The sequence below is a fragment of the Mytilinidion resinicola genome (assembly GCF_010093595.1).
Source record: "Mytilinidion resinicola strain CBS 304.34 unplaced genomic scaffold BDZ99scaffold_7, whole genome shotgun sequence".
Lineage (NCBI taxonomy): Eukaryota > Fungi > Ascomycota > Dothideomycetes > Mytilinidiales > Mytilinidiaceae > Mytilinidion > Mytilinidion resinicola.
The window spans coordinates 40492-68344 of NW_022985443.1; the positions used below are offsets into that span (position 1 = coordinate 40492).

Here is a 27853-nt window from a genome sequence, read left to right on the forward strand (position 1 = left end):
GTGACGGGATTTTAAACATGTTGAAGGGTACCCCGGCTAGGTCGGGCGTGCAAGATGAATGGTCCTTCCTCCCCATAATGCAGAGACCAAAGCAAGCATCGATGAAAATAATGGGGTTCAAATGCTCATACTGTAATCTCATTTCTGGAGAACTCGGGTGTGTGCTAAGTCCTCATGTGGACAAAGTTGAGTCGAGAGAAAAAACCGTATGCATATCATATATGAGAACTTTACCATCATTTTCCCACATCGATTTGACATGGAACTAAGTCTAACCTACGCTGCGAAATCCATAGAGAAGAATAGTTCCACGTTACATGACAACAAAGTGAAAGAAATATGATCATTCTATGGCTTAATTCAACTCCAACCCAATCTAAATAGAAACGTATCAATCTATCTTTCGTTCACCAAAAAAGCAATCATCTAGATTTATGCCCCACTCTCAAGCAGCCCCATCTTTCCAGCAACAAGCATCGCCAACTTCTTAATCGTCAACGTCGGGGCCAGCAAATTGTGGAACGAAATCTCCAGCACAAACTGCTTGAACAACCAGTTACGCAGCTCAGCCCCAATCATACTATCGATTCCAGCGTCCGCAATCGAAGTGGTATCGTAGTCGAAGTTCTCCGTCGGGACCATCAAGATGCTTGAGAGCTTCTTCGTGATGTACTCGCCCAGCACTTCGATAACATTGGCACCGTTGGCTTTAGCCTCCTTGACGACGCTCTTGATATCTCCACCCGAGCCGCTCGACTTCGCACCCGCACCGGCCTCGTCGATAGCGATGAGGAGGTTGGAAAAGCGGGCATCGTTGTACCAGAACGCATCCGGACTTTCTGCACTCAGATTCGCGGCAGCAGCAAGAAAACTCGGCTCTAGACCCAGAATTATCTGCGCATCGTTCACATCCTGCTTCCCAGGAACCGGTTTCGGGCGCATCATAGCCGTCTCAAAGCCCTTCAGCATCTCCTGCTCGTCGATGCCGTACATCCCCTGCCGAGATAGACTGAGCTCGATCTCTTGGTGCTGCGCGACGTAGCCGACGTCTAGGATCATGGGTAGAATTAGAGAGACGGCTGGGAGGCCTTGCTGGTTGCGATGCCAGGCGAGACCGTCGAGGAAACCGTTGCCGGCGCAGTAGTTGCTTTGGCCTGGCGTGCCTAGGGTGGCAGAAATAGAGCTAGTCATGACGAAGAAGTCGAGGGTGTGGCCTGCGAGGGCGTCGTGGAGGCACTGTGCTGCGCTGACTTTGGGGGTGATGGAGGTGAGCCATTTGTCGTAGGTCATTGTTTCCAAGATTGAGTCCTATGCAATGTTAGCATCATCTAGCCAGCACAGCTATGGCGTCGACGAGAGACATACTTGTAAAACCATAGCAGCATGCACTACGCCTCTGACGGGATGCTCAGCTGAGATAGACGAAAGGGCTCTCGCAACACCTGCGGGACTCGAAGCATCGGCACGGAACACCTCAACATGGGCGCCTCGCTTCTCAATCGACGACACAAGTTCCGCTGCTTCCGGCTTATCTGCGCCGGAGCGAGACAAGAAGGCGAATCTCTTAGCTCCTCGCTCCAACATCCATGAGGTCAGGCTTCGTCCTAGACCACCGAGACAGCCGACCAGAAGATAAGTGGCATGAGGGTTGAATCGGAGTTCGTCAGAGGGCGGTTGAAACTGCGGAAAGGTCAGCAGGCTGGATGCTATTGTGAAGTAGTGTCCCACCTTGATAGAACTTTGCCCGTAGTTGTACTTAGCGATCACACTCTCGGAGCCCTTCGCAGACTTTACAGTCCGCAGGATCTGTTCGAATAAGCCAATGTCGATGATCTCCTTCTTCTCCGTCAATAGAGCCCCCTGTCCGTTTAGCAGGCCCAATGTGCGGCTCAGCAGACAGCCAAGACCGCGCTGGTCTCGCTTGTAAAGAGCCTCAACACCGACGGACAGGAAAGCGGCGCCTCGTGTGTATGGAAGGACATCTGGTGGTTGGTCAAGTGTGGCGTCGATGAGAACGAATCGACTCGATGGTTTTGACGACCTCCATGCTTCCTGTGTTAGAAGGGAGAAGTCGTGCGCGACCACAACATCGGAGACAAGGTAACCGTCCGAATTGAGGTTGGTGCCTAGCTCCGAAGCGTGTGAGACGAGTATGATGTTTTCCAGGCTGAGTCCATGTCCCGACGCATACTCATCCTTCTCCGCTTCGCTTTCGACCACCACGTTGAGTCTAAGCCCAAGGATCTTGCTGAGCTTGGCCGCCGCCTTGACAAAGTCCCGAGGAGCGGGTAGCAGAAGAACTTGCTCGCTGTGATCGACTTTCGCTGTCACAATCAATGCGTTGACGACTTTGCATAAGCTCGGAAGGGTGGCCGCAAGATCCTCACTGTTGAAATGCTCGAAAGTATTGCAAAGATACTTTGGAACGGTTAATTTGGTCGAGAAGGCGCTGGGAGCGTAAGTAACGCATTTGCGACCGACCATTGATGAATCGAGACTAGGTGCAACGCGGAGAACTCTTCCTGTGACGACCTTCGGCGACTCAGAGCTGAATTGCTGAAGATTTTTGCTTTCGAGCTCAACTGATTCTACTAGGATCTCTAGCTCGTCTTTGCAGAGGTCCGACTGCTTGTCTTCCGAGTGGAAGACTAGTTCTCCGTTGGTAATCTTGCCATGGAGCGCCTGATCTCCAGCGAGAATGGTTTCCTGAACTGACTTAACGTTTGTGAATGCATTGTTCAAAGCCTCATTAGGATGAAGTCGGCAAGTCTGGATAGTACCGTCGTGCAGCCAGAACTCGGTATGTTTGCCGCTGTCTTTGGTAGCAACTCTCGCCAGCGTGACGGTCGATGCCTGAAGGACGTTCAGGTCTTCCGTAGTATCGAAATCGAGCAGCCCAATCTTGGCCATTGCCATCTCTGACCTGATAGCACGTAGAAAGCCCGCTACCATGGCACCTTGCGGGCATTTGCCCTCATTCACGCCGCTAGTGAGCCAGAGGATAGGGACATTGGCGGACAAAACTGATTTCAAGATCTGGAACGTGTCGGCAGTCAAAGAGGAAAGAAGAGAGCCGTAGATATCGCAGATGACAAGTTTCCCTTCTATTTCTTCGCCCAAAGTACTAAGATCTTTGGTGGGAAGACCACCGGTGATCTTTTCCATCTTCTCGTCTAACGTGTGATTGTAGACCAATGTCGCATTGGCCCAAACCGCGGCGAAGTCGATTTCGGGTTGTATCTCTGGAGCAGGTTCAGGTGTCCAACTCTTGCTCATATAGGGTTGCCGCTTCTTTGGAGTTAGAGACTCTTGTGGCAGAGCCGCAGCATATTCAACGCAGCGCAGTGACTTGATATCTAGCACAGTTTTCCCAGATGGAGTCGCAAGCCTGGTGTGAGTATTAAAATAACGGCCATCCAGCTCGTCGGTATAGGCAAGTGCCTGGCCTATCGAGTCGGCCTCTTCCTCTGGCAGCCATAATGAGACTTCTTCGATATTGATGGGAACGACACCCCACGGCATCGTCTTGTGCTGACCAGCTTGGATGGAAATGATGATAAGGTGAAGGCAGGCGTCGATTGTTGAAGGGTGCAGGATGTACCTGGACTCTCCCTTCATCAATCCGCTCTGCTTCTTGACCTGGACATCGGCGGCGGCTTCATGGAGGGTGCCATTCGTCTTGATATCCTCGAGGCCCTGAAAGCTGGGCCCGTACTCGAAGCCGACGCGGTGGAAAGCCTCATACCATGTCTTGCCGGTGACTCTTTGGGTCAGAGCTGGAAGAGAAATGTCACGGAAGCTGCCGACTGGGGGCTGAGCGCGGAAGTTGGCTGCAATTCTGCCTTCGCAATGTACGTTCCAAGTGCCCTCGACGATTGATTCCACGGTAAACGAGTACCAGGATGAGCCTTCGGACGCGTCAGATGTTGTCAATTGCTCGAGACGAAGCTGAATTTCGATCCCGTCGTCCGTGTCTGGCACAACGAGGGCGACCTTAATTGCCACGTCGCGTAAGGTGACGCTAGAGACGTCCAGACCGTTGGTCTCGCAGGTCTGCCGCAGGCCCTCGATTGCAAGAGATAGATGTCCCGCCGCAGGGAAGAGAGTCTCTCTGCCGAGAGAATGGTCCTTCAGCCAAGGGATGTCCCGGTGTCGTAGAACATTACGCCAAACTACAGAGTGGTCGGAAAGCCCTAGGACCCGGCGGCCAAGTATATCGTGGCGATTGTACTTCATGAAGCGCTGCTCTTGACTAGCCCGGGACTCAGCGAAAAATCGTCTCTCATAGTTCCATTGGTAGTGGGGAAGATCGACTAAAAGAGAGGGACTCTGGGATCGTTTCAAGGAACTCGTGTTGCTGAAGTCATCGATCTCGTTAACTCGCTCGAGGTCCACCGGGTAGTTGCGCAGGAAGAGTTCACCAGCGACCTTCAGAAGCTGGGAACTACTATCTTCCCCGCGAACAAAGCTGGGAATATACGAGAAATCCTTGAAATCCCTTGCCTTACAAATCTGCTTGAATGGCCCGGCCAGTGCTGAATGAGGACCGACTTCAACGATGCATTTCACGTCCGCCAGGTCGGGCGTGCTACCCATCTCCGTTACGGCAGAGTCGAAACGAACTCGATTTCGTAGATTGTCGCTCCAGTAGTTAGCAGACAATCCTCCCTGTATTTCCTTGCCCGTGACGGAAGAAATCATCCTCGTAAGATGGCGTCGCCAGCTGAACTCGTCCGGGTCCATGGTTTGCAATGCTTTGAACAGCGAAGCGTTGTAGAAGGGCGCTACAGCCTCCATCTGCGGGGAATGATAGGCCTTTCCAGTCCGCAATTCACGCGCAAAGACGCCTTTCTCGTCAAGACGGCTTCTGATTTCCTGGATTGACTCTGAAGTACCACTCAAAGTGACGCTGCTTGGGGAATTCTCACAGGCAATAACAGTGTCCGGTGAGCTTGAAAGATACTCCGTGGCCTCTTCCGCGCCGAGCCCGACGGCAAGCATAGTCCCAGTGGGGGCATGACGCTTGACAGTATAACCGCGGTAGAAGGCAGCGACGACTGCTTCGGGGGCTGAAATGAGACCAGCAGAGTAGGCAGCACCAATCTCGCCGCTGGAGTGTCCGAAGGAAACCACGGGCTCGATGCCCCAGCTGGCAAGGATATCAACGAGGGCAATCTGAATGGCGGTGCAAATTGGCTGGGTGATTTCGGCATCATTTATGTTGATACCGTGCATTTCTGGCGCTATCAAAGCGTCGGTGAGTGTCCAAGCCGGGGGCGATGGGATGTTTCTCAGCACTTGATCGAGATCTTTGATGGTGCTGGCGAAAGACGGGAACGTTTGCATCGCTTCAAGACCCATCTTAGCCCACTGGGCACCTTGTCCTGTAAACATGAACCCGACTTGAGGGGGCTTGCTGGTAGCCGAGCCAAATCTGAATGATGGCACAGCGAAGTCGGTGCTGAGAGTCGCATCCTTCATGATCAAGAAAGCCCGTTGAGGAAATCGAGTCCGTCGAAGGTTGAGGGTGTATGCGAGGTCTGCTGCGTAGTAGTTGCCAGCCACCGTACCATGGGCTTCGATGTTTCGAGACAATGTAGCCTTGTCATGTGCCGACATCGTCAGTAGCAATGGGCGCGATGTAGAGTGATCGTAGGCGGCCTCGGCCATAGTCTTGCCGTGTGAGTACCACGGATAGAGGTTCTCAACGCCCTCTACGATGACATGACCATTGGTACCCCCGTAGCCGAAACTGTTCACAGAAGCACGTCTCACAGCAGAGTTGGTTGGCCATGGCTTCGTTTCGTGGTGGACCTTGATGTTCCAGCCTTTTTCATCAACTTTTGAATTGTCAGAATGAGACCTTTTCCGCAGACTGGGAGAGGAACCATACTTTCAGGGTTGAGACTCTTGAAGCCAGCAACACCTGGAATCACTCCAGCCTCAGTGACTAATGCGGCCTTCATCACGGCGAAAATACCGCTGGCAGCCTCGCTGTGGCCAATGTTTGCCTTAATCTGTCCCATATCGCAACTTTAGTTTCCGGACATGTGAGTAGAAGGAGACGACATACCGCTCCGATAGCCAATGGGGCATCTTTGCTTCGTGTGTCGTTCATAGCATTAGCAACAGCTCGGACCTCGATAGGATCACCCACTGGCGTGCCAGTGCCATGAAGTTCAAAGTAGAGAGTTTTAGCAGGATCCAATCCCGCTCTCTCGTATGCAGCTCGAATAACTCGCTCTTGGCCCTTGACGCTGGGATGCGTTATGCCCATGCTTGGGACTTTACCATTTCTGTGAAAGGATGTCAGCAGTACATCGCAGCCCCGTATTCGGGCACCCGGGGTTGTAAACGAAGACTCACGTGTTGACCGCAGAGGAGCGAATTACGCCACGGACTGGATCGCCATCACGGATAGCATCAGATAGGCGTTTGAGATACAATGCTCCAGCACCTTCAGCACGGCCATAGCCATCGGCACTTGCATCGAACGTGTGGCACGTGGAGGTGGGTGAAAGAATACCAAGCTTTGCAGTGTTCATGTGCTGGTCAACTGTGATGATTAGGTTGACCCCGGCAACGATAGCGCCGTTACAATCCCTTGTTCGCAGTGCGTGACAGGCATTGTGGGTTGCGTACACAGACGAAGAGCATGCCGTGTTGATCGTGAAGCTTATTTTTACGAATCAGTTGGCTGCACAAAGGGACAATGAGATCAGCTTACCTAGGACCATTGAGGTTAAAGGCATTACCAACTCGGTTACTAATAATGCCTGGGTCCACACCAGTTGCAGCATAGTTGTGCCGAAAGTCGGTGTCGCGGATCGACATTTGCTGGTAGTCGCTAGTGAAGCTACCAACGAAGACAGCTGTGTTGGTGCCTGCAACGCTATCCAGTGGAGCCCCAGCAGATTCGAAACATTCGTAAACGACCTCAAGGATCTTCCGCTGCTGAGGATCGAGCCACATAGCCTCAATAGGCGTCATATTGAAGAAAGTGGGATCGAAATTTTCCACCTCGCCGTCAAGGAAGTAGCCGCCAAGGACGTTGAAGCTACCTGGACGCTCAAGATCCTCGTGATAGTGTGCGTCGATATTGAAGCGACTCGCCGGAACCTTTGGGGTTTGAACGGACTTCTTATTCTCTAGCACATCCCACAGGGAAGATGCTGAACGGACACCTCCAGGGAGATGGCAGGCTAGAAAAGTCAGTTTCGAAAGCTGATATACCTCGTACAGGCTGTCATCTGAAGGAACTGACCCATGCCGACAATGGCGATTGGCTCGAGGATAGAATCCTCGACGTCGAACTTGGACTCCATTCGAGGCATCTTGGCAATGATATCTATTGCAGAATAGCAATGAAGAAAGAAGACGCAAAGAGAGCCTATGTGACAAGTATCATGGGGAGAAGGAGAAAGATCTTGATGTTGAAAGTGAAGATGCAGAAATCGTTCAGCGTGGCCTTTTTTATTGCGCGGTGGAACTCTTTTATCATGTGTTATTAGCATCTCCACTAATGTGATGGCCGGCAAATGAGTTCCAGTTACGTAGTCGAGATAACGCGCCCTTCTGCTCATGCATGATCCTTTGGAAGGCTCTCAAGGGCCCTGCAGAGCTTCCAGCCGCTTCCGAGTCCCAATCAACCAGTCGGAGCTCATAGAAGGAGCATAAGTCAAAGTGTGACTCCATTCGGCGTAATTCAGAGCTGATAGAGAGGCTAGAGTTTGTCTCGGAGTTCAGATATCCATGTCATCGGTTCGGATATGAACCGTACGAGAGATGCAGGTCGTTCGCCATCAAGATATCATTGAAGATGCATTAGCGGATTTAGGATTTTCCTATATGGGCTAGTGTCATGTTCTTGAAGGTGGTGTGGCGACAGCTTGAGATGGATCGTCACGCAATCGTTGCGTGGGGTGAATTTCGCGTCGACCTCGAAGGGGCTCGCTTCAGGAACGCATCGAGGCTTTCAGAAGTCGACAGAAACTGCTATCTTAGCCGGTATAATACCTCTATCTTCCAAGTTGTCGCGCTCTCAATCTTCCTGCAAATTCGTTCATCATGAAATTTTTCACACAGTCTGCTTATTTCATTACACTTGGTGCGCTCGCAGTCGTCCTGCTCTGGGGCGTTAGTCTCTGGAATGGTACCGTCCTCGAATTAATTCGCGTGACATGGTATGGGAAATTACACGATGGCACGCCGTTCAAGACGAGCTACACTGGAATCGTACTTTTCGACTTCCCATTGTCGCTTCTCGTTGCATTCTTCTTGTACGGCACAAACGGATCAGACCCTGGATACCAACTTTTTTTGATCGATGCGTATTCCACTCTGCAGTCTGCATTTGTATGGCTATATGTTGAAGCAAGTCGCGGAGGAAAAAAACCAACCGCAGTAGAGTAGTAAGTCGGAGCTAAGGACTAGTCGTTCGGACATCAATACTGACATGGAAACAGTCCAATATTCTGGGGAGCCGCCTGGCAAGCATTCGGAGCGGCAATCTCTCTCCCGTTTTACTACTTCAATCACCTAAAATGGGTGCATGCGCAACCTCGGGGACTGAGCACGGTCGATCTGCCATCCGCACGAGCAATTCCAATCAGCTTTCTACTTGGCGCTTTTCTTCCTATGGCCATCGGCATGCTGCCTACCTGGGTCGATCGCTCTCATTGTCTGCATCAGAATATCCTGGCAGCGTGGCAGCTAGATCCGGTATGGGTCTCCACAATTCAGGTTGCAGGCGTATCCCTTTTCAAAATTACAGCTGCAAGCTCTCGGAATGTCGAAGATGATACGTTGCGCCATGTCCGGATATCGTATGTGCTGGCCGGGCTGTCATCTACGGCTGGCCATCTGTACGCTATCGGGAGAATGTTCTCAGATACAAATCCCTTGCTGAGTTTCTCAAGGGTGTATGTTCCTCGGCTGTTCGCTGGTCCCGAGGGGTCCACCGAAAAGCTTATGAATGGTCCATGGCTGTTCTTGCAATACGATCTCATCATCATCGCCTTGTCGAGTTTGTCCTGGGCTTACGTCCTCATATTTAGCTTGATGGAAGAGGGCTTTGGACGCAAGGCGCTTCCATTGGTATTCTTGCTCGGCGGACTACTTTTGGGACCTGGAGGGACAGTTTCTGCGGCCCTCTTTTGGAGGGAGGGAGAGCTGCATCGAAGGAGAGCCCTGGAGAAGCCGGGCAAGATCGGCGGGCGCAAAGCTACATAGACACGGATAGACGGCATCTTCGCCGTCCGAATATAATGAACCTGATGGAAAATGATGGGAAAGTAGTAGGTGGATGGATGGAGATTAGATTGAGAGATGGACGTTGGAATTAGAAGCAGCTAGCCTCTGAAAAACGTTTTCCCTTTTCCGAACTCCTCCGTCGTCTCCGCGCTGTGAAGCCTCTCCGATCTCTCAACAACACCAATCTTGATCAAGTCCAAAGAGCTGTCCACGAACTTCATATCGCATTAAAAGCGAAGCTGTACTATTTCGGGGTACGTAAGCGGATTCTTTCAATTCACGTCCGTCATCTATAACAGGACGACGTATCGAAACAAAACCTCACTTCATTAGCGCTATGTCACTGATAAAGAATACGACTCCACCGATGCTACAATGGCAAACTCCACTGATCAAGCACTTATGCCCACCTTTACACGGCATGGCCATGACCTATAGAATTCGACGCCTCAATCGCCGTACCCTGGCCCTGCCGTCAGCTTAGTCTATCCACCTTTCGAGGTTCTCTGTGAGTAGGCGAGGCCGCCCATTGCCAAGTGGAATGCATGAGATTTATGGCTGGTTACACCACTTAGCCCTGCTTCTACGTATAGCCTCCCATGCTTGCGCAACATGATGCCACGCTTATCATACCGCTACCGCGTCGTGCACTTCCGGCGCCACGGACCCTTGCAACATCGGACGAGCCGTCGTGTGCGTGGGCCACGTACGAGCTTCTCATTAATCGTAGAGCTACAAGGAGTCTATTCCACAATCTTTATCGTCGCATTGAGTAAATGAGCTAACAGATCTGCATGCAGGCTCTGCTCTCGACCGAAAGAATGGGACGAACGGACCGATACCACGACGTGTGGAGCTTGATGGAATGCGAGCGAAGGTTAACTCGGTCACAGCTGAAGATGAGGTTCCACACGCTCCCCGACTTTTCTTCGAAGGGTAGTTCTAATTTCCAACTCATATCATCGTTCTTCGCTTCTATTTTTCAAGTCAGCGGGTTCTAGAACGTCCAAATGGAAACAAAAGATCAAGAGTACGATGTCATCATCATTGGGGCAGGTAAGTACCACGATCATCCTGGAGGTGCTACCAAGTGCTTGACTTTGAGGACTCATTTAACATTTCGAAGGCTGGTACGGTCTTGTGGCCGCCAGAACCTATTTACGGCTCCGGCCAGAAGCCAAAGTTCTGGTGACAGATTCCGACAATACTGTTGGGGGAGTATGGAGCAGTGACAGGCTCTATCCAAACCTCGTAGCACAGGTGAAATTGGGTCTTTTCAACTATACTGATACGCCAATGCCAAGTCACGGGAAGACGCAAAAGAACCTGGTGACTGGAAACATGATCCACGACTACCTGCAGAAGTATGCTGAAGACCATGATTTATTAAGGAGGGTCCGGTTCAACTCTCATGTCGAGCGAGCTGAGAGATACAACGGCGGATGGCGTCTCCACCTCCGGAATTCAAAGGATGTCTTGGATACAAAGAAGCTGATGGTGGCAACTGGCGTAACATCGATCCCAAGTTTGCCGAGTTTTGAGGCCGAAGATATCTCCATCCCAATCCTGCACTCTCGAGACCTGGGATCCTCATCCGATAAGCTCCAAGATCCTCACGTCCAGCATGTCGTAGTCTTGGGGGCAGCAAAGTCAGCATACGACGCTGTGTACTTACTTCTCTCAATGGGCAAGAAAGTCACGTGGATAATTCGCCCCGACGGCGCCGGGCCGTTGGCCATTCTTCCCACGGAAGTCTTCGGCCTCTTCAACGTGATTGCAGTCGCATCTACCAGGCTGATGACTTTCCTCAGTCCTTCTATTTTCAACACGACTGGACCTGGGTATGGATTCTTCCAGAAGACGGTAATCGGACGGTGGTGCACGAGTAAGTTCTGGGACACTCTGACGTACCTCAGCAACCGACATGCCGGGTATTTCAAGGGCGACCATATCTCTGCGCTTTTACCTGAAATTGAAGAAAAAAGGTATGACACTTCCTCAGTCTCCCTTCCAAGTTGTTTGTGTTGACCAAGTCCAGCATTTTTTACGCAAACTCTGGGCTCGGTGTCGTCACTCTCCCAGATTACTGGTCCACCCTCCACGCCGGTGATCTCTCCGTAGTCCGTGACCACCTCACCAAAATCAAAGGCCATGACCTGATCCTGCGCTCCGGTACATCTATCAAAGCGGACACTGCCGTCATGTGCACAGGCTGGGGTGACCACTTTGCCATGTTCGACCCGGCCACGAAACTCGAGCTCGGTTTGCCTGCTTATAACATGGAGACCGAGGCAACTGATATATCGAAGGAGATGTTATGGAAGAAATGGGACGCCGAAGCCATGAAGTCGGTTGACGCGAAGCTTCCGTTTTTGGCCAAGACTCCAGACCTGAAGAACCCTAAGGTCGTGTCGCATGGCGTACCGAAACGCTGGAGATTGTATCGCCGTGTCGTGCCGCTTGACTTGGCTATGAAGAGCGATCGGTCGCTTGCCATCTTGGGCCAGATCCATACGGTGCAGACCCCCTTGGTATCGGAGATGCAGTCGTTTTGGGCCATTCTGTATCTACTAGGAGTACGTCGAGGCCTCCTGTTTTAGAACCTACTAGACTAACGCCCCACAGGAACTCGATCTCCCGGATTACGATACCATGGCCAAAGAGGTGGCGGAGTGGAATGTTTGGACTGCGAAGCGATACCTGAGTCAGGGTCAGAAGCACCCGTATTCGCTTTACGACTTCCTTCCCGTAAGCTACTCTGTCTTCGCCACTTTCCCCATGCACATAACGCTAATTTGCCATTCCTATAGTACGTAGATACTCTATGTAAAGACCTTGGCATAAACTCGCGACGCAAGGGGAGCTTTTATGGTGAGATCTTTTCTCCATATAAGCCGGAGGACTTCAATGGCTTCATTGATGAGTATCTAGAGAAGCAAGGCAAGGCGAAGCCGGCAGCTTTGAAGGCCAATGGGCTCCATTAAATGGATCGTTGATGTTGGATGACTGAAGTTCGAGACGCGTGTGGAGATGCATACTGGCTTGCATTTCTTAGTAGATTTCTTTTTGACTTGCTCGAATCATAGTAGATGGAATTTATAAGAGTCTTGCTTTCATGAATCGATTGCTGTTTGGCCTGCCCAGCCGGAGTCGTGCTCCTTGAATCCTCGTCTACGATACAAAAATGGCGGAACCTCTCCGGGGCTCATCCTTCCACCCCAATCCAGTCCCAGCGTGTGCGATCGGATTCAATTATATTTTCTGGTCGAGTACGGTGACATAGAAAACATTTTTCTCGTCGAATACGGTGGCATAGAAAACATTCTTACTACGGTCTTACTCAGTATCAATACCGCCCCAAACGAATTGGCCACCTCCCCAGTATCATTCATCATTCTCTGCCGCTTTCACATCCAAGGCAGTCACTCGCAAACGCACCACCGTTTCACCCCTGCCGAAGGACTGTGACGATTGACCCTTCATGCATGAAGAGCTCGTCGGCGCAGGTCTGCGCAATCGGATCGTGGGATGTGAGACTTGCCCAGCCCCTCTGCAATGGACGCCTTACTGAGCGGTTCCTAGTTCGGGGAGGTCGAGGTGGTGATGATGCTGCGGCTTACGCGCTGCGAAGGGCCCAAGGTTGAGTAGATAAGGCTCTTCCTGGCCCTGCTGGCGACACAAGCCTTGGGCGCTCACGGCGGCCGGCACGAACACGAACCCGACTCGCACGAGACGCTGACGGGCCCGCTTTCGTCAGGCGGGTGGCGGCTCGGAGGCGGGACGGTTCCTCCCTCTCGGAAGCCTTAGCGGGCGTGATAAGGCGCTGGGGACGACCCGGGCTGTCGGGTCTGCCGATCTCGTCGGCTCGCTGCACGTGACGTCATGGAGTTGGAGCCCCACGTTTCGTCCCGCGAGTAGATCCCACCTTCACTAGGCCAACGCCGCCGCCATGATGAGCGTGGGAGTCACCGCTGACGGTTGCGCCGTGTTGACTCCGAGAAACAGCGTGGTGCCGACGACGCTGAGCATTGCCCATTCGCCCTGCGTGAGGCTATGCGGGAGACGGGATTGCGTGAGTGTCTCCGATGGACCCTGGTTGTAGGATCTGGTTGTAGGATTCGAACGGCTCGGTGGCCGACGAAGACTGCATTCTGGGGGCTGTTTCTTTTCGATCCCGCTGTTGTTGGGTGGCAGCTGATTGCGACCATGATCCAGGGGGGGCGGGGGCGGGGGCGGGGGGTGAATTCGGCTTGGTCTTTCCATTGCACGGAAGACGACGGAGGGATACTTTCCATATCCTTCATCAGTCACCAGAAGAAGGGGTGTCCGCGTGGAGACACTCCCTCAGTCTTCTTCGATAAAGGCCGTAAAAGCGTGGTCCTATCTGCTAGCACAGTGCAGCAAACATGGCTTCTTTGAGTGATATCGAAACGAGACTTTTCTTGAACAATGAGGTATGTAGACTCCATCGCTTCTCTAGTATACTTTCGGCCACATCTTCTTCCGTCTTCATGCTTTATTCGACCAGCTCTTCCGAGGCCGCTTTTGGCGTTCTCTTATTGTGAAGTCGAAGTTGTCTTTTCGATCCAGAAGCGAAGCTGTTTGGCCAGTTACTGACTTCGCACGCTTCCACGTAGTTCGTCCAAGGCAGTTCCGGCAGGACATTTACCTTGACCAATCCCGCCACTGAAAAACCATCTGTCAGCGTCCACGAAGCAGACGCAGCAGATATCGAGGTCGCCGTCAAAGCAGCAGGTGCAGCGTGGAAACCCTGGGTGGACCTGGACGGTGAGAAATTCCTAACTCATTCCTGGGCGCTCGCATTGGACATCTGGCTGATCCTACCTGCGACCCTCAGCCTGGAAGCGTGCGGAGGCCGTCTCAACCCTCGCCAACCTCATCGTCCAGAATGCCTCCAAGTTCGCCGAGCTAGACGCCCTGTGCATGGGTACACCTGTTGCGATTTATGGATTTCAGGCCATGGCTGCCGCGGGAGTGTTGAAATGTCAGTCCTCACTATCACGGCCGAACCCCATCGAGCATGAACGAGAGCTTACGTTGGCCAAGATTACGCTGGAATTGGGGCAGACGCATCCGGCAAAACGAGTCTGAACACCGCAAATCATCTCAACTTGACGCTGAAGCAGCCGTACGGCGTCACGGCTGCTATCATCCCGTGGAATACACCGATGCTGATCGCATGTGCGGCGATTGGACCAGCTGTTATGGCCGGAAATGCTATCATCGTATGACATTCGCTCTTGCGTTAGAATCTGAACGTGGATACTAGCATCTTCCAGATCAAGTCCAGCGAAAAGGCTCCTCTATCGATGCTCTTGCTCGCAAAGCTAGTCAAAGAAAGTTCTCTATTCCCACCTGGCGTAATTCAATTCGTTTCTGGTTTCGGTGCCTCTACTGGCGCGCTCTTGTCCTCACACCCCGCGATCCGCAAGCTGGCCTTTACGGGCAGCGTGAATACTGGACGGATCATCAAGAAGCTTGCGGCGGACAGCAACATGAAGAGTGTCAGCCTGGAACTCGGCGGAAAGAGTCCACTGATCGTGTTCTCGGATGCGAACATTGAGAAGGCTGCAGCGGATGCGGCGCTCTCGATTGCCCTGCTATCGGGGCAGACTTGTATCGCATCATCTAGGTGCGTGGACAGTAGTCGTCAGGATAGACGAAAAGGGTAGCTGACCGAAGCCTTTTTTTAGGGTCTACATCCACCAGGATGCCATGGAGGCATTCAAGACGCAATTCATACCGACATTCCAGGCTATTCTGGGCAAGGCTGGTGATCCGCAGGACCCCAGCACCACTCACGGACCGCAAGCCGACAGCAACCAGTTTGGCTCTGTGATGGGATTCATTGAAGCGGCGAAGAGAGATGGCCTTGTTCCTGTCGCTGGCGGCGAAGCAGTACCTCAAGAGGGCTATTTTCTGCAGCCCACTGTCTTCATCGACCCACCCTCTGACGCAGACATCCTTCGCAAGGAGATTTTTGGACCCGTTGTCTCTCTCTCTACCTTTCTTGATGAAGAGGAAGTGCTCGCTCGCGCCAATGATACAGAGTATGGTCTATACGCCTCCGTGTATACGAAGGATATTCAGCGGGCGATTCGATTGGCTAAGCAATTGGAAAGCGGGACTGTTGCTATCAACTGCACCAGCCCTTTGATGGCGTTTGACATTGCCTTTGGCGGATATAAGTCTTCAGGTGATGGAAGGCAGTTTGGACAGGAAGGTTTGGAAGCTTGGCTTGAAGTAAGTTGGCCTCATCTCACAGCTTCGAGCGTATCTAAGGAGGTTGCTCGACGTCCTGGGGATATGTCGCTAACATCGATCAGACCAAGGGTGTTTTGATAAACCTAGTGTAGGAGTCATAATGTGGGAGGAGTCGTTTGAAGATGAGTTCGCACGGCAACGAGCATTCGCTATCGCGCTTGAGCTCTGTTGGGCCTAAGGTTAGCTATTGTCGTAACGTAATCGGCATTAAATAAAATTATACATTCGTTGAAACTTTTAACTTTTGAAAACTGGGAGTAGAGCTGAAGTTGTTGATAAAGTGATTGAACGTTTTTGAAATCTCTGCGTCCACCACGGAGCTGACCTATGCTTTAAAATGACTCCTCAGTCATCTAGAAGTACTAGTCTGTTTTCTGTATTAGATATACTCTCTGCCGGTGAGATCTGCTTTTTAGATGTTCTGGTCGTAAATGTCACGTCTTCCTTAAGCAATTTGACCTAGAAATCGTATTGGGAGAAACCTTAAGCAACTTCGAAAGCGGAAAATTACAAGTACAATTACATGCTCGGGGTTATGAGATCTACTAATTCTATTGAAAAAGCCGCCCACGATGAAGGAAAGTATGAGCTGTCATTGCTTCTCTAGTATGTACGCGGAATTTAACCTTGAGTGAAGCAGCGGTGAACGAAGGTCTCTAGTACCTAGCGATTGGCGGAAGCGACTATGCTCTAAACGGGTACAGAATGATCAGAGGCTATGCCGAAGGCCTCAAGAGAGTCGTTTTGGTTCTGTATGATCTCGCACCAAGCGCCTTGCTTTCACTTATGCGATGAAGATGGCTCCTTTGATGCAATGATCGAATTAAAGAGGGCTTTAAGTTTTGATCCTGAGCACTGGTCCGCTTCGAGAGAGCCGTGCACAGCCGATCAAAACTGCACCAGCTAACATTGAAATGCCCGAAAATATGCAGACATCTCGGAAGCCGCCGTGGTCATGGACGATCAGTTGACCTTGAATAGGCAATCCTGTAAGGCAACTGATCATCTATTAGCGATTTGTTTGAGCTTGAGGAATGAGAAAGACTTGCGCAATGGCAATGAACGCTTCATAAGTTCCAAATCTCACTCCCAGTGTAGTCACCGATCCCAATTCGGCTACACAGGGCAGTAGCATGCTGATATAGGCTCCGCTCCAGAAGCCGTAGGTAGCCGCGAACGCAAAGATTTGGGTATGTGTAGAAGAAATGAGTTCGAGAGGCAGCCAGAATGCTAAGATAGATATGGCGGAAAGGAAGGAGATTACGGTCATAACGTTGAAGCGTCCAACCTTATCCGCTAGATGTGCTGGGAATATGCGACCAGGGACAGAGCCTGCACTACCACGACGCGATCGAAGGTTAGGAATTCCAATAAAGTTTCAAGAGGGCATCTAAACTTACTTCATGACCACAATAGTGTAAATCGACAGGTACTCAGAGAAGCCATGTCGCAGCGCCATGCCTGGAAGGTAATTGAATGGAGCAAAGAGACCCCACCTGCTCAGGTCAGCCCTGTCCGGAATAGGAGCTACTTGTCTTCAATCTCGCTACGACTCGAGGGACTTACAAGACGAAAAAGCTACCCAAAGAGTAGAAAAAGAAGCCCTTCTGCAGGAACAAGGAGAAATTGATGAACGTCATGTCGTTTGAATCCCACTTTTTGGGCGGCAATCTGGCACGCACGAATACACATACCGGGATCAAACAGAGCCCCAGAAACAGTGCAGTGTATCGCAATGCTCCCGGAAAGCCTTTGTTCTCGGTCATATGGCTGACGTAAATGGGATGGATCACCCCGCCTAAAGTAATCGGTCAGGCTCAGGAACAGAGGAGCAGAATGATGAGATTCTCACCCAAACTACTGCCAGCTGCGGCGATTCCAAGAGCGAGGGCTCGCCGATGATGAAACCATTGTCCTGCGCATACAAAGGCGGGGGTAAAAATGCCTGCTGCTCCAATACCGAATCCCAGTCCCTGCGCGAGAAATACTTGGTAATATTTGGTGCAGAGACTCGTAAGCGCTATGCTGAGTACGGACAGAATGGCTGATGGAATCATGATCCCAGTTGGGCCGTAATGATCAATAATCCGCCCGTACAGTCCGCCGAGAAAGAACCTACAGGAATCAGTCTGCTGCGTCGAAGTTGGATGAAGTTGGAGAGGTCACACATAAGAAACAGCTGAACCGTGAATATCCAAGATATTATGGATGGGCTATAGTCGTTCAAGATATGTTTCTCGTAGTAGGCCTGGAAAAGACCTATTCTATGCATGGTCAGCGGAGGCGTATTGTCCGGAACGAGAGAGGAATACGCATTCAGGAATCCAAAAGAGCAGAACATAGCCATGAAAGAACCAAATATACATAGCCAACCCTGGAGGCCGCCATCGTGGTGTTCAATGTGATCATGGTGCTGGGTCGGCGGCTCGATATCAGCGCCTTGAAGTTCAAGCGAGGCTGTCCGAGAGGCAGCTTCGACGTCTTGCTGCTCCTCGTTGCCAAGTGGAAGATCGTTCTGAGAGCGTTCGTTCTTCTGCTTTTCAGAGCTGCCATCGTTGTAAGGATGGTCGCCAGAGGGCAGCGAGTAGCCACTCCCGCGATCCATGGTGTCGTGCTAGAGCTGTCGCCAGAGGGCGGTAGAAGGATGTAGTGACAGGGGCAGAAGCAGCACGAGTGGGATGCAGACATGGCGGGCGATGTGAAGCTGCAGAGCAAACGGGTATATGGCAGATGGCAAAGGGGACTGTTTTCTCGCGCGAGAGATTCGGGGAGGCGTTCTGTGTCTCGGCAGTTGGAGGGATGATTAAATATGGCACAAAGTAACGAGGACTGCGTCTCTCGCGCGATACGGTCATCGTGCCCCTCATTCCAGCCGAACACGCGGGAAACACGTCCCCAAGCGCTGCGCCGTCCTCGACAGCCGCGCTGTTCTCCACCATGCTACCGTCCGCGCAGTCTCTCCACCACCAGGTCGCACCAGATGCCGCACAACCCGTCGAGGGCCACGATGGGGACCGCATCACTCGCCGCCGTCCAACCTATACCTGTATTCGCTGTCGTGCTCGCCGCGTCAAGTGCAACCGGGCGCAGCCAGCGTGCTCGAATTGTGTAAAGGCAAATGTGCAATGTATTCCTCCGAATCAACCGACCAGCATGCTACGGCCCTCGTGTTTCCCACAGCAGGCGCGGCGCACACGGCGGCAAGAAGATAGTCGAGCCCGTTTGCAGCGACTAGAGGAGATGGTGGAACGCTTGTCGGCAGAAGTCGAACGTCACTCTTCAGGCACTCAGGGTGATGCTGGGGAAGATGATAGGGGCCAGGATCAAGTTCTAGCTTCGCCGATAGCAGGTGAACTGAGAGGGATGGTTGTGCCTGGTCCGCGGTCGAGATATTTCAGTCCATTTTCATGGGTGTCGGTATCGGAAGAAGTCCGTCGCACGCTTTCCTCCATTCCATTCTCGCGACTTATGACTCTACACTTCTCCATGAGTAGGTACTAATTGAAACCAGATTGAAGATATCCGACATCTGTTGGAACATCAGCATATCGATGCTCAAGACTCTCTCCCGATGCACCCAGGCAATACCATTCCTTCCGCGTTCCCGGCCTTAACGCCTTCAGACATATCGAGCATGCCTGCACCTAGTGAACCACTTTCTACTACCCTGGTTCAACTATATCTGACTCACGTTGACCCTCTCATCCGCATCATCCACGTCCCTTCATTTCTGGACCAACTCCACCAGCATCGACAGGCGCACCACTATCATTTCACACGCCATGTCTCAACCATGTCTCCGACCGTTTCAATGGGCGTCTCACCATTCTCCTCCAATGGACTTCAATTTTCGACAGGCACCTCGAGTCCCACAACGACCGACTCCGACCAGGATCATCGACGCACTCGAGCATTTGACGCGCTTCTCTTCGCAGCCTACTATGCGGCAGCTTCATCCACTGTCAACGATGGTGCAGCTCTGGCTTCTCTCATTGAGGCCGGATTGGATGTGAACGATCTGGCGACGAGATTCAAACGCTGTGCTGAGATCGCTTTGGACGATGCCGACTTTGTTCAGAATGAGACACTGGAATCGCTACAAGCCGTCGTACTTCTACTAGTAAGTCAGAATCCACGTTGATCACATATCACCCGGTAACACCATCTAGTCGGTAACTGCTCGTGGGTCAGACCCAAGGACACCCTGGATTCAGCTTGGCCTTGCGATTCGGATCGCCCAGGCAATGGGTATTCATAGGGATGGCTCGCACTACGGTCTGAAGCCTGTCGAGACCGAAGTCCGGCGAAGACTGTGGGCCCAGATATGTCTCCTTGATTTGAGAACTGCGGAAGAGCTAGGCTGCGAGCCCACCATTTTGGAAGGCACTTATGATACACGTCTACCTACTAGCATCTCGGATTACGAGCTGAGTCAACTTGAACTTGAAGGCTCGATCGCGAGACACCCAAATCAAGATATGCCACAGCAGCTCCCAGCTGACTCGATGCAAGGTTACACGACTACAGGCTCCTATCTAAACTCGCTTCAGTGGGGCGAGGCAAGTACTATTCCCGCGGCTACTAGGGGACGACGAGTCTCTAACACCGTCAATTCATCTCCTTCTACATTCTCAGATATGACATTTTCATTAATTCGATACGAGGCCGCCAGGCTATTCGGAAAACTCCTCTCTCCAAAATACCAATTGGACGACTCGACCTTCGACAGCGCATCAAACAGCGCTCGGATAAATGGCAACGGAGCCAGTCAAGATAAGAACGTATGGGTGAACCAGCTGGAAAGAAAATTCACGCAAGTGTACAACGTGCAGATGTTGGACGATTCCGATCCAATGCAACGCATGACGGCCGAGCTTTCCAAGCTGCTCATAAGCAAGGCAAGGCTTCTCGTAAGTCTTCAAGAATGGAAAGATTCATGTCGTGAAATGCCGAGATCAGATCGCGAAGGGAAGCGAGATAGGTATTGAGGTCCTCCAACTCAACAATCACCCAAACTGAATGATGACAGACTATTCAACGACGCAACCGCGATCATAGACCAGACTATCACCCTTGCGGAGGAGTCCACACATTCGAACTGGCTGTGGTACGTGAACACTTTTACCGAAGTGTATGCTTCAACCTTTGTTGTCTTCAACCTTGCCCAGGGAGGAGTGTCGCCCGAGTGTGCCGACAGAGCCTGGCGGGCAATTGACCGCCTCTTCCCGACCACCGAGATGCAAATGGATGGTGGCCAGTTGTCGCCTTTCCAGAGGCTCCTTGCGCTAGCGAGAGCGAGACACCGCGATCGGACTCTCTCAAGAGTCAATAACGTAGGTGCAGCAAACGAAGGCCTAGCGGAGGGGTTTGTGGGAGATCCCGTCGAGGGGCAGCCACTGTGGACGTCTGATCTCCTTAGAGAGCTGGATTTAACGCTCGCGGATCCATTTTGGCTCAATCCATACGCGGGCGAGACGATACCAAATAATGCGTTCTTCTATAGCTAGATATACTAAGTCTTCTATTATTTCAAGGTTAGCTATATCATATGATGCCACTACTTAGACATAACGGATTCTAGTATAACTATCGATAAACCGAAGACCCAGCCCCTGTTCCCTTCCCTGTCGAAATAGCAGAACAATCCATCTAAGCCGGGCTAGACATCCTATATCCACACATATACTCGTCCAGACAAAACGCCCCTGGACCTGTAATCGCCGTGGCTAGCTGAACTATCATACCACCAAACGATTACGCCGGAAGATTCAGGCCCCTTAAAAACTCCTCCATCTCCCGCTGTCACGCCTGCGTTGAAGTTGGCGGTATCCCATTCGCCAGTCCCTCGGTTACTCCGGGAGCGTCGTGCAGATATCTAAGAAATGTAGATGACGAAGAGGCATTGCTAGAGTTGCTGGATGGAGTTAAAACTCTGTCGATTTAGGAAGTGGAGAGAAGGGCTTACCTTGAGCTGTTTTGGGTTTCTGGGCCGTTTGATTGGGCTTGGGCGTCTGGGGCCGGCATGGCTAGGCTTGGGGTCCTGGCGTTGCTGAAGGCCGGATTTCTTTGGGTCAGGGAATCGAGCTCGATCCACTAGAGCTACCGGAAGGGTTTGCGTTTTGGGAATGGCAATGTACAATACCAGAGTTTCAGGTCGGACTGGATGTTAGTTCGATCCCAAACGGGATTCATGGCCCTTATGTGGATGGTTTCCATCATTTCGCAATTCGCGAGCTCGTTCGTCTTGAGACCACGCACACCCAAGCTTTCAGCTCGATATACTCGAGACTTAATATTGCACGCACGCGCAGCGCGTTCGCGATGACTTGGTGCGCAGCTGCGAGTTTGTGGCCGATTGGTTAAGGAAGCGACCGAACAGGGCGTGAGGCTCTGTTAACGCGCATGTGCGCGCGAGCAACTTTCGCGCAGATGCGAACTGGATGCCTTCTTGGCGCCAGGTAGAACACTCACTCCCATAGGTCTCTTTCCGTTGTCATTTCCCATTTTCCTGTTCCTCAGATCACGCATGATCAACTCCACCTCTGCTTTAAGTCTGTCTACTTGTGCTCTACGATAAGCCTACTCTTCTGTTCCAAGGCTGAGTAGTGGCAAGGCTGAGGCCTCAGTGAGAAACCCACAAGAGTAACATTGACTCAAACCTTTGAAACCGGACCCAGAAGGTGGTACTACTCCCAGTATTGTTTCGGTCTTCACCAAACGACATCGTGGAAATGGATTCGCCCACAAGCATGGACGTGTATACTCGGGTTGTAACAGCTACAACCTAGGATCAACAACTCATACGGTTCACGGTCACCTACGTACAGGCACTCCCCCCTTTCTCTCTCCTTAATTCTCGTTCTTCTTCATTGATTGGTTGCTACTAACGCGCACTCAGCGTGGCGAGGTCCTCTGTTCAGCTACAACAGGTTTCTCTCAGCTAGGTTCGTTCCTTTCAGCTGGCCTCTATTCAGCTGAGCTGATAAGACCTAGGGCGTGGGCCATTTCCTATTAGTATATATTCGGCCCGTACGGCCACTACAATACAAGCAGAGTTCACATCAATTTCAACCTGAGTTGTGTTCTCTGCCCTCGGCAGCCCATGCTCCGGACAACGAACAACTAGTCTCTGCTCTACTAGATGAATGCGACTCGAGAAAACCCTTGGACGGTAACAGCAACTTGAACCCTCCGAGCAGGAAAAACAAAAACCGATTCAGTACGCCTCGGCGGTTCGCATGCCCGTATTACAAGAGAAATCCAAATCGGCACTCAACCAGGCGGTCTTGTAAATTGGTGGGTTTTACCAGCATGTTAGACGTCAAGTTAGTCGCTGCTAGTACCCTTTTAGCCCATAGTGTGTATTGACGAACCAGAGAACATACATATCGTTATCACGCCTTGCCAATATCATGCCCACGGTGCTGCAGGATCTTCAACGGTGACAACGATCTATTGGATCACTTGCAAACTCCCGAAGTCTGTCGACGTTATGACAATCCTCAGTTGGAGGGCTTCACTCGAGAACAAGAGGCGATGTTGAAGAGCAAGAAAAAATCATCTGCAGAAACGGAAGAACAGAAATGGAAAGCCGGTTACAAGATTCTTTTCCCACAAGACCAAGACGATGACATTCCAAGCCCGTGTAAGTGATATGTACCCATACGCAACCCTGTCACCTTGCCAGCATTGACGCGTTGGTAGACTATGATTACAATTCTCCCACAGAGAGGTTGCCAGACGAAGCAAATTTTGCAAAGTACCAAGAGTACTTGAACAGAGAGCTTCCTAGCTATGTACGAAAGCGACTGCATGATACCCTCGACCAGGATCTCGGTCCCATGGAAGAAATCCTCAAACTTCAACTTGTCGACATTGTTCGCTCATGCCAAAAAGAGCTCTTCTCATCGTATCAGCAATCCTGTCAGGATGACCCTGTCGTAAACTCTACTAGAAGAAGTATAGTAAAGCTGACGAAGACAACCGACGAGAAAGAAGCAGAATCAAAAGACGGGCCAGAAATTTGGCCAAGCCAGCAGGCCAATGCTGACGACCTGGTCGCAACCTCTACTAGCGTTCACTCGTTACAATCAAGGATGAAGAATGACTAGAAAGAACCTGGATCAAAAGCTGGGGTAGAAGTTTGGGTTGATCAACACTTGCCTCAGATCCTGTCCGAGTCTTCAGCATCAGCGAACTTGGTAGAATCAAGGATAAGAATTGACGAGATGGACCAAAAGCCTGGGTAGAGAGTTGGGTTGAGCAACTCTTGCCTCAGGTCCTGTCCGAATCGTCGTTATCGAACGAGTTGCGGCCCTTGTTCGATCAGCAGCACATCTCCTCGGAAAGTGCCAAGCCCATCGGCTCGACAACAGCAGCTCCAACTATTGCCTATTCCGATTCAGCATACGGCTCACTGCTACTAAAAGGCTCTAGCAGTGTTTATGAAGGACTGCAAGTTGCCATGAAAGAACGTGCACCCTTAAAGGGCTACTTCGAGCTTCGAAGTGAAAAGAAAGGCAAATATGTTGGCTGGCAGACGGAGAACGCTGATTCGCCGCCGGCTTGGTCTGCGTGCAGCCCGAGTTGGGACATCAGCGGGGACACATTTACGACGGAACCATGTCAGAGTACTAACAGGCCTTTGAATAGCGTGGAAACAGATATGAACCTACGATTTCTTAATGACTTTCCAGATCCGCAGCCTGAGTTCCGCGATGGCACCGGCGAGTACCTCGACATTCGTTTCCAATTCAATCGCCGTCTCGATGAGAGTGACATTATGAAGAGCACCGAGCGTTTGAGGAAGCTGATCGTCGATCCTGACTTGCCAGTTAGACACATCTCCTTGAAAAAAAAGTCTTCCTTGGTAGGAGACGTCGTGTTGCACTGGCGGAAGCCGGTCGCGAATAGGAGAGCATTGAGTGGTCAGAAAATGCGACATACGTCGGTATCATCACCTGTCGCCGAAATGGAAAATGAGGCAACACCAAAATCACGCCTGTATCATTCTTCGACAATTCGTTCCTCCAATTTGGTGAGCGAATCCGATCATGTAGGCTTGCTACCGGTGTCTGGAGCTCGGCCTTGCAGCGTACGAAAAGAGATTCCGGATGAGAGCGATGACAAAATGTTCGAAGAAGATAGAACTATCAGCCAGGAGTCGATCCTCAAACTCCTTCAAGTGATCAAACACACGGAGGGCCCTTATCTCCAACCAGATCTCGCAGTGAACGGGGTGACAGCTCGGACGAGAGCGCAGACGACAGCTCGGATGACGACACTACTAGAAACTCTTCAAGTGAGCTCTCGTCATTGCCGATGAAGTCACGAACTCTCCTTCCTGGGAGAGTTATGACAGAGTTCTTTGTAATCTTTGGGGCGATGCAGGGCCGGCGAACGCATGCCAATAACAAGACACCGACAAATCGACAAGCAGGAAACACTACTTCAGAATCTCCAACGTCCCAGAAGGCTAGCAATTCCAAGAAACGTACGCACAGTGACCGAGAATCAGAACATCCAAATGACAACGACGATGATGAGAGTCCTAGAAAGCGCCCAAAATTTGGCTCAGAAGTCCCCGATCGCTCATCTACCTTAGCATCAGGTTTGCTTGTCCTTACTACAAACGGAATCCCAGTCGTTTCCTGGGAAATATTGCCTGCAATGTCGCTTGCGTGTTTCCAGGGCGAGGCGCAGGATTCGAGAATGTGTCACGCGTGAAGTAAGAGCCCTCAGTAAGCTGGGCTTGAGCCACTCTACTAATTAGTAAACCTTTATGGAACATATATATCGCTCTCACAAACCACCCAAGTCATGTGCTCGGTGTTGCGAGGTATTTTCGAGCAAAGATAGGTTACAGGCGCACTCAAGACAGGATCCCGCCTGTGAGGTTCGAGAATTACACGTAACCCAAGTGGAAGGTTTCACCAAAAAGCAAGAGAAGGAACTCGAGAAAAAGACGTGTCTCTCAGGACCTGCGGCGGAGCTAGACAAGTGGATAGTGGTGTATAGGATACTATTCCCTGATGTTCCAAGGGAAGATATTCCAAACCCTCGTAAGTCTTACCCTCTCCTACGTTTCACCACCATCAACAAGAGCGTCAGTATACTTGCAGCGCCGTCAGACCACGGCGGTGCCTACAGTAGGATCCGTTACCTTGAAATCACCAAGCTCACACACTACCAGATTATGACCTATCAGCTGTGTAACGATATGATCAGTAGTCTCTCCCCAGCGTCCGATAAGTTCGAAAAATTTGAGGAGTTCTCAGAAAGAGAGTTTTCACGGCTCTTTCGAGCGCAGCTTGAAGCGACTGTTCACCCAGAGATTCAAGACCTTAGGGAGTCTGTTGTCCACAAGATGATTGATATTGCCTGAAGAGCTATGGGTCAACTTTTCACCGCGTATCAACGATTGCCACCTACCACCTCCGCATCCACGGAACGAACCATTACAAACACTCGGGGCCAACGGACTCAGCCGCGCGAGTCGCCCGTTGATTCGATAAACGATAGCTCGTCCCGGCGCTTCATGCCTCCACCACCAGCAAGCCGATATCTTCCCGAGTCAACTTTGCCATGCCCCTTTCAAGCCAACACCACTCGGAATACCCCAACGTCAGGCACTGCCTCTACCGAGGCTTCTACTCCTGGATACAATTATGTAGCACCCAACTCGTCGATCATCCAAGCATCCCCACGGGCGAATGCCACTAATGAAGAAGCATCCATTCATACCGAGAATACTGTCACGCTGGAGAACGCTTCCAAGAATTGCGGAGATCGTGAACCAGACCCCAATCAAAGTCAATTGGACCCAAGGGATCCCATCCATACTTCAATTTACAACGATCAGATAAATGGACAACGACTATCTCCCAGTGATATGTCGCCACTTCCGAGCTCATTTGATCTGGCTAATACCTTCAAAGAGGCGCAAGTCGGCACAGAGCCAAGTCAGAACTCGAACGACGCTCACAGTCTAGATCAACAGCTGTTCCACCTAGAGCCTTTTAACGATACGACACCCTTCGCAGACCTCCTAAGCGGTCCATCTTTGGACTGGGAATCTTTCCTACGCAATGAACATGGCACTCTGGTATCACCTCCGCCAGTGGATCTGTATGGATTAGAGGGCTCCGATAACCGTAATGGCCAGTCGGGTAGTCATCCCAGATAGTATAGCATGCTCCAAGCGCCCTCAAGGAAACCTTCGTAGTTGCGATATCCAATGAAATGATTCACGGGAACTGCCTTCTTAGGTTTCACGCCTGTTCTCGAAGGCAAGAGGAGTTGATGTCCTGGCAACTCACAATGCGATTCACGTTTTGACTTTGCTTGTACTGGCCATCTGCTATCTACGTGATATTCTTTCGATCTGGATATTTGTTGTATGGACCAATGGTTTTACGGGGAATGTCACGCAAGACCTGACGGACGTTGCATTGCAGTGTCTCCTTGCATTAGAGGTTAGTATTCTCCCATTACCTCTTTATACGTACTGACTCGTTATCAAGCTTATGTTTCTCTGTCAAGTCTTTAATCAGCTTTACCCTGTCAATAGAGTCGTTGGACCACTACTCTTCGCAACGACGGTAGTTGTTGGAGGTTTCCGCATCTGGGTCTGCGGTCCGGCTTACATAAGAAAGAATTGGCGTAGTTATGACTTGGTGAGCGTCTTGGAGAGCTATCTCAACTGACAGCGTCGGATTCGTCTCCTAAGATTGACCGCAATTTCAACTTTCGGTTGAGGGCTTTATTGACGCAGGCTGCTGACGGAAAGCCTCATCATATCTGCGAATTCTTTGCAAGCACAACAAACGTAACTAATGGACATTCCTAAAGAGAATAGAGAGAATGCGCAACAAACTAGGAAGGCTATATATACGGCTACATAAACGGAAGCAATAAACCTAGAAATATAAGCGGAAGTTTTAGAGTATTAGACCTTAATAAATTCCCAGGCAAGCCCACCATCGCCGCCATCGCCAATCTTCGCCAGCTTCTCCACCCCATGCTCCCTCTTAATCCCCACGTGTCAAAGCCTCTCCCAATGCGTCATCAGGATAACGTAAGCTCTCTCGGGGTTCGATTTAACGTATAAGTTTTTCCACACAAGTTGCCGCTGAGCCTCGCAACGCAAATTCCCTGCGAAATCGTGTCTAAGGCAGCAACCTAAGACGGTACTCGGGAAACCGAGCCAGCCCTTGGTTTCCACCCATACCCAGTGCAGCATCTTCCTTCGTCCGGTGACCTAGCGTGGAAACTGAGTCGACCCCTGTAAACCTCCTTTTCCGGGCTAATAAAGAGC

General features: G+C 51.2%; 7 protein-coding genes across 7 annotated transcripts; 5 read left to right on the forward strand and 2 right to left on the reverse strand.

Moving 5' to 3' along the window:
• Positions 1-163: 163 nt before the first annotated feature.
• Positions 164-7334, reverse strand: BDZ99DRAFT_569391 (putative polyketide synthase; the record flags this gene model as incomplete). The annotated part of the gene is made up of 8 exons (XM_033727874.1): positions 164-1308; positions 1366-1680; positions 1729-5840; positions 5894-6017; positions 6074-6296; positions 6367-6675; positions 6728-7202; positions 7265-7334. The coding sequence occupies 8 exons, from the start codon at positions 7332-7334 to the stop codon at positions 433-435; spliced, it is 6504 nt and encodes a 2167-aa protein (XP_033578272.1). The 3' UTR covers positions 164-432.
• Positions 7335-8002: 668 nt separating this feature from the next.
• On the forward strand, positions 8003-9231 carry BDZ99DRAFT_497109 (uncharacterized protein; the record flags this gene model as incomplete). The annotated part of the gene is made up of 2 exons (XM_033723489.1): positions 8003-8411; positions 8466-9231. Exons 1-2 carry the CDS (start codon positions 8068-8070, stop codon positions 9229-9231), a joined length of 1110 nt encoding a protein of 369 aa, XP_033578273.1. The 5' UTR covers positions 8003-8067.
• A 1031-nt stretch (positions 9232-10262) lies between these two features.
• Positions 10263-12236, forward strand: BDZ99DRAFT_487164 (putative dimethylaniline monooxygenase; the record flags this gene model as incomplete). Its single annotated transcript, XM_033722816.1, has 5 exons — positions 10263-10308; positions 10379-11237; positions 11291-11828; positions 11878-12000; positions 12063-12236. The coding sequence occupies 5 exons, from the start codon at positions 10263-10265 to the stop codon at positions 12234-12236; spliced, it is 1740 nt and encodes a 579-aa protein (XP_033578274.1).
• Positions 12237-13658: 1422 nt separating this feature from the next.
• BDZ99DRAFT_507872 (aldehyde dehydrogenase) lies at positions 13659-15630 on the forward strand (the record flags this gene model as incomplete). The annotated part of the gene is made up of 6 exons (XM_033724282.1): positions 13659-13706; positions 13890-14040; positions 14111-14257; positions 14320-14498; positions 14553-14905; positions 14967-15630. The coding sequence occupies 6 exons, from the start codon at positions 13659-13661 to the stop codon at positions 15613-15615; spliced, it is 1527 nt and encodes a 508-aa protein (XP_033578275.1). The 3' UTR covers positions 15616-15630.
• Positions 15631-16007: 377 nt separating this feature from the next.
• Positions 16008-17926, reverse strand: BDZ99DRAFT_413713 (MFS general substrate transporter). Its single transcript, XM_033716704.1, has 7 exons — positions 17850-17926; positions 17706-17801; positions 17390-17652; positions 17104-17335; positions 16938-17033; positions 16587-16874; positions 16008-16535 (listed from the first exon to the last, which is right to left on the reverse strand). Exons 1-7 carry the CDS (start codon positions 17882-17884, stop codon positions 16373-16375), a joined length of 1173 nt encoding a protein of 390 aa, XP_033578276.1. The 5' UTR covers positions 17885-17926; the 3' UTR covers positions 16008-16372.
• A 548-nt stretch (positions 17927-18474) lies between these two features.
• BDZ99DRAFT_518599 (uncharacterized protein) lies at positions 18475-21044 on the forward strand (the record flags this gene model as incomplete). The annotated part of the gene is made up of 4 exons (XM_033725313.1): positions 18475-18966; positions 19049-19657; positions 19707-20518; positions 20567-21044. 4 exons carry the CDS (start codon positions 18475-18477, stop codon positions 21042-21044), a joined length of 2391 nt encoding a protein of 796 aa, XP_033578277.1.
• A 1804-nt stretch (positions 21045-22848) lies between these two features.
• BDZ99DRAFT_559216 (uncharacterized protein) lies at positions 22849-26789 on the forward strand (the record flags this gene model as incomplete). Its single annotated transcript, XM_033727251.1, has 8 exons — positions 22849-22862; positions 22968-23182; positions 23242-23501; positions 23816-24838; positions 24928-25147; positions 25228-25264; positions 25396-25887; positions 25924-26789. 8 exons carry the CDS (start codon positions 22849-22851, stop codon positions 26720-26722), a joined length of 3060 nt encoding a protein of 1019 aa, XP_033578278.1. The 3' UTR covers positions 26723-26789.
• Between the last annotated feature and the right edge of the window lie 1064 nt (positions 26790-27853).

Bases quoted from the DNA above. Each gene is read 5' to 3' on its own strand.
- BDZ99DRAFT_413713 (XM_033716704.1), bottom strand. From the start codon at position 17,884: ATGGCTATGTTCTGCTCTTTTGGATTCCTGAATGC. The intron at 17,653-17,705 runs GTGTGACCTCTC...TGATTCCTGTAG, and splicing joins ACGGTTCAGCTGTTTCTTAT to GTTCTTTCTCGGCGGACTGT. The intron at 17,034-17,103 runs GTAAGTCCCTCG...TGACCTGAGCAG, and splicing joins TTGGGTAGCTTTTTCGTCTT to GTGGGGTCTCTTTGCTCCAT.